The sequence below is a fragment of the Cibotium barometz genome, chromosome 21 (assembly GCF_041138505.1).
Source record: "Cibotium barometz isolate CiBa-2024 chromosome 21, ASM4113850v1, whole genome shotgun sequence".
Taxonomy (NCBI): Eukaryota; Viridiplantae; Streptophyta; class Polypodiopsida; order Cyatheales; family Cibotiaceae; genus Cibotium; species Cibotium barometz.
The window spans coordinates 25,581,600-25,586,715 of record NC_141066.1 but is presented as its reverse complement, the minus strand read 5'-3'; the positions used below and the strand labels follow the sequence as shown (position 1 = coordinate 25,586,715).

The 5,116-nt window shown below is 44.2% G+C and overlaps 1 protein-coding gene across 1 annotated transcript in view; it reads right to left on the bottom strand.

Annotated features, from left to right (window-relative positions):
- Positions 1 to 1,181: 1,181 nt before the first annotated feature.
- The window catches only part of LOC147626994 (uncharacterized), a 7,204-nt gene continuing 3,269 nt past the window's right edge, over positions 1,182 to 5,116 (bottom strand). Inside the window, exon 2 of the mRNA XM_086815576.1 lies at positions 1,182 to 3,525. Within this exon, the coding sequence (XP_086671702.1) occupies positions 1,439 to 3,508 (2,070 nt within the window). The 5' untranslated portion in view covers positions 3,509 to 3,525 and the 3' untranslated portion in view covers positions 1,182 to 1,438. The remainder of the gene's footprint in view (positions 3,526 to 5,116) is intronic.

The following is a 5,116-nucleotide window of genomic DNA, read 5'->3' as shown; positions in this document are numbered from 1 at the left end:
GTAGATATTTTCCAAGAAAGTAGGGAATCAATAAGGCTTGCTTCAATTTGCAGGATAGGAAGGAAAGGGTTGTAGCATGATCCTTGTATTCCGTACCTCCTGAAAATAAAAGCAAAAGGGACCTTTAACTCATCAACATACTTCATGAAAAGCTCATTGGGGAGCCCATATTCCCATCACGGACTTTTCCCTTTAGGCAAATGATTCAACACAGCTTCCACCTCATCCTTAGAAATATCTCTTTCCAATTCATTTGCTGAAACATCTAATACCTGGTGAGACGAACCAAGTTTAACAAAGACTCTCTAGCTGCTGCAATGACATCAGGAGATATGACCTCCTGCTGTGGACCCAACAAATGGCGATAAAAGTCCATAACCACGTCTAGAACACAAGAAGGATTAGTAATCAATTCTGCTTACCTATCTTGCATCTTGACAATATTCTCACATGCATGCTTTTGCTGCAAACGAGCAAAGAACATATGTGACTGACAATTAGAATCCATTAGGGCATCCATTTGAGCCATAAGCTATATCTCACATATTGATTCTCATGAAATGCTACAACCTGATGGGACAACCAATCAATAGCTATCTCAATTCTTCTAGGGCAAGAATTGTCCTCTTGAACCACCTGGTTCAAATCAACCAATAACAATTCTAGGTTCCGCAACTTCACCCTAGAATATAATACATTATGAATCACATACTTGGGAACAAGATTTTGAATATTGAACATACAACACTTCGAAGTTGACACCCCAATAGAGATTACATGGCCCCGAAAGTTTTGTAACACGTGAAACATAAAGTGATGGAAAATAGTATGCTCCAAGAAAGTCTGGTTAACCTTAAGAGGAGCCTTTCCCAATAATGTCCTATAAGCATCCACAGAATGGCTATGCATCTCCAATACCAACCGGGAAGTGATCTGACAAAATATGATTATATTCCACCTGCATGGACAATATCTCTGGCAAAAACAAATCATGCTGGCAAATATACATTCGGTCCAGATGAGCTCTTGTACCCACATATTGTTTTTGAGAGGCATATGTAGATCCTCTCTCATGCGGGTGTAGCAATGACCACATATCTTGTTTTAAAACTTGATTGGCAAACACATTCCAGCTGAGCCTCTCTGTCCCATCTATAATAGAGTGTGGTGTAGAAGCATGCTTCGGTAATTCACATACATTAAAATGGCCCAACACAAAGCAAAGCTTAGCGTTGCACAAACACAATAAATCGTCCCATAACTGACGAGGTTGTATCGCCATACTTGTCACGATATCTACAACAAGTACATGACACAATATTTACAACAAGTACGTGACACGTGAACTTACGGTTGGGGATTCCCGACAGTGCTTTAGTTCAAAGCCTTCTGAGGATAGCAATTTAGCAAAGCCCTTCAAACCTTCTAGAGAAGACCACTAATTTAAAAAATCTCTACATTTTACACATAACACGCCGATCTTGGTCAGCCGAGACCATGATGCGCACACCATGATGCGCACACAAGCCCAACATCGTCGCATAAGCCCACGACCGTCGAGATCCTGCCACAGTCTGTACACAAGCAATGGAAGTAAGACGATGCAAGGAGTTCCGCCCACAACCATTGTGGACACCATGTTAACCTGGTATTTGAAAATAGGAGGCAGCACAGTGAAGCCCGCGGCAGCAAATGCGCCGAGGGCACAGGCCATGGAGAGTTCAAGGAAGATGATGGCGATGAACAATGATTGACGAAGGTACAGAACAGTGATGGTTATGAAGGCCTTTCCCGACCTTGAGATGACGGCCACCAGGCAGGCGATGATGGTGGCAATGGCAAAGCTGAAGGAGAGGCTGTTAAAAACCCAGAATGCACGTAGGCCGACGTGCTGTTGAACGGCAGCATAGGACTGGAATTGGTCCGGAAGAGAGGCCGGAGTCGGAAGGGGAGGGAGGTTGTAGTAGTACATGTAGCTCAGCGGTGGCTGAAGCCACCCGGCAAAGGAGATACTAGCGATCAAGGCAGCGCCCACCAACACTGAATTGGCAACGTCCACATATTCCTTCCGTTCTCTATACGGTCCCTTCAGGTACCTTTGGACATCCTTTTGATCCTCCATCGCGTGTTCAACATCTGCATGCTGCTTCTCGTGGGCATGCTGTAATGCAGTCTTCCCACAGCTGTCGTGAATATTTGCCAACAGCTTCTTGCCAAACATCGGATTCTGGAATAGCTCCCGTACCGCATCTACGTCACCAAATATTGCGGCCCAATGCAAGGCAGTTTGGCCATCAACTTTCTTGTTAATGCATGCTTCTGGGCCGTATTGCTTGAGGCTATGTCGATCAATGAACTCTGCAATATCTACTCTAGATAAATGTAGAGCAAAATAAATAGGTGGCATTTTTTCAGCTATTTCAGAAGCCCTTAGAGAAGACCCAAAGTAGCGACTGTACGACTCCTCTAACAATTTTCTATCTTGATCTGTACTGTCGACAGAGAAATAAACCTTCATCCACCTGCAGGTGTCCTCATCACTTACCAAGTGATCTTTTGGGTTCAGATTCATGAGCTCTTCTGCCAACCCCATGTCTTTTTGTAAAAAGAGAGCGATGTAGAGAGGAGTCCTCCCCTTATCATCTGCTTTACTGAAATCAGCTCCCGATTTTGCTAGAGCACTCAAGACATCTTTTTTGCCCGCACCTTTCACGGCATAATGCAGCGGCGTAGAACCGCACGCATCACATGCTAATGAACTTGCCTTTGCCTGAAGCAGTATTTCAACATTCTTCTCATGACCTATCTCTGCAGCATAGTGCAAGGGCGTTCTCTGCTGCTCACCTTGCACATCCGCAATATTCTTCTCATGACCCGTCTCTGCAGCATCGTGCAACGGTGATCTCAGCTGCTCACCTTCATTTGAAACATTCTCTTCTTCATTTGTAGAAACATTCTTGCGCAAGGGCTCTAACATGGTTTGAATTGAGATTCCACGATCTGAACCAAGGGACCGAGCTGCTGCATGCAGTGCTGTGTCCCCTCTATTGTCTTTCTTGAGAATGTATTCGATCTTTGCATCATTCTCCTTCACTGCTCCAAGGACCTCCTTCACCACTGATTCATGCCCTTCCCGTGCCGCAACGTGCAGGACAGTGCCCCCTTTGAATTTTTCTCCCCACTGACTTTCCAACACTGGCTTCACTATGGCATGAACATTAGCATCATGCTCTTCAATCAAGCATTTGGCTATAGATACGTGCCCATGTACTGCTGCCCAATGCAAGGGTGTGAGGCCATGATCATCCTCTAGATCTATATTGATATTCTTTCCCAGCTCCTGGCCCGTCTTAATCAGCAACTTCAGATTCGCCGAAACCATGCCTTTCTGGATAGCCTTGTGCAGCACATGTTCTTGGTTGAGATCGAAATGCTTTACCAATTCATCTATCTTGTCTTTGCCCTTCGTTGTAGCAGCCATCTTAAGGAGGGATTCAAGATCATGCATTTTCTATGGCGTATGTTCTGCAAAAAGAAACGGACTGCCTTTAATGTAAATGATGGCTGCCAAACCAGTGCCAAATTCAATATATGTACTTAAAAAATTTATGGCAATGTGCCAAGTTACCCCATCCTATTCTTAACAAAGTTACGCTTGCAAGTAAAAATATATAAACTCATTTATCATGTGATGAATTTTGCGATTTACACTCACTTCCAACAACCGTTGACAATTATTAAATCCATGGTCTTGTATGTTGTATATCGACATAACGTGGTGTATATTAAGATAATAAGTTGTATATTGAGATACAAGTTTGTGATGTTTCAACCTCATGTGTTCCATTGAATCTGTGCAAGCACCACCGCCCTCCACACCTCCCCCCGTTGCTCCCCGTGCCAGGCCTGCCTAACCTCCTACAGCCGCTTGCCTCGTCGACCTACCCCTATCTGTCCTCTCCTCCTCCAGCCGACTGTTGCACAGATGTGAGAGAGAGAGAGAGAGAGAGAGAGAGAGAGAGAGGGATCTTAGTTACACAAGAGAAGGACGTCTTCCGGCCATGTGACTCCTTTCTAGTCATTGAAATAGAGAGAGAGGGAGGGAGGGAGAGAGCACATGTGTGTTTTCTACTGTGTGTCAATGGCAAAGCTGAAGGAGAGGCTCCCTCTCTCTCTTTCTTCACACAACGCAGTGGGTCGTGATGGTAGTCTCTCTCTTCGCACAAGGCGGTGGCGGTTAGGACAAGGAAACGCAGGTGGAAGTAGGGGAGACAAGAGATAGGGGCGAAAATAGGAAGGGGAAGAGCCGCGGGGCAAGGGTGGGGCGGGGGGAGGGATGGTTCAGAGGGAAATAGGGGTAGGGGAGCAAGGATAGGAGGCGAAGGGACCAGACAGGAATGGGGTGGGGCAAAAGTAAAAGGACGAGTAGGGGCAGGGGCAGGGGCAGGGGCAGGGGGAGGGGGAGGAGACAGAGGCGGAGACGACCGTGGGGGTATATTTATTTAAATTAATACTAGTATTGCACTCGACCGAAAAGAACTATTCCTTTTCTATAACCATCTCTCTCTCTCTCTCACACACACACATGCAGATGCACATGACCCTCTCCCTCTCTCTGTCACGTACACACACTCGCAAATGTTGAAACTCTCTCTCTCTCTCTCACACACACACACACATGCACACACTCCCTCTCTCTTCTTACACTCTCTCACACATAGAAGCGCTCTCTCTCTCTCTCTCACTTACACTTTCTCTCTCTCTCTCTCTCTCTCGCGCGCACACATACACATATCTAAATATATAGTATATACAATATTATGTTTTAGATACATAAACATATACATAGACACATATACTTATACATATATACATGTATTTAAAAATATAAATACAAACATTGATATAATTTAATTAATTTTAATTAAATTTTAATGTGCGGAGATGGATGATAAGTTGTGGTCACTTTTAAATATATAGATAGATATATCATACACACATCTAAACACACACACACACACACAAACATACATACATATATATATATATATATATACATATGTATGTATGTATATATAAATGTAAATGAAAACACACACACACACACATGTATACA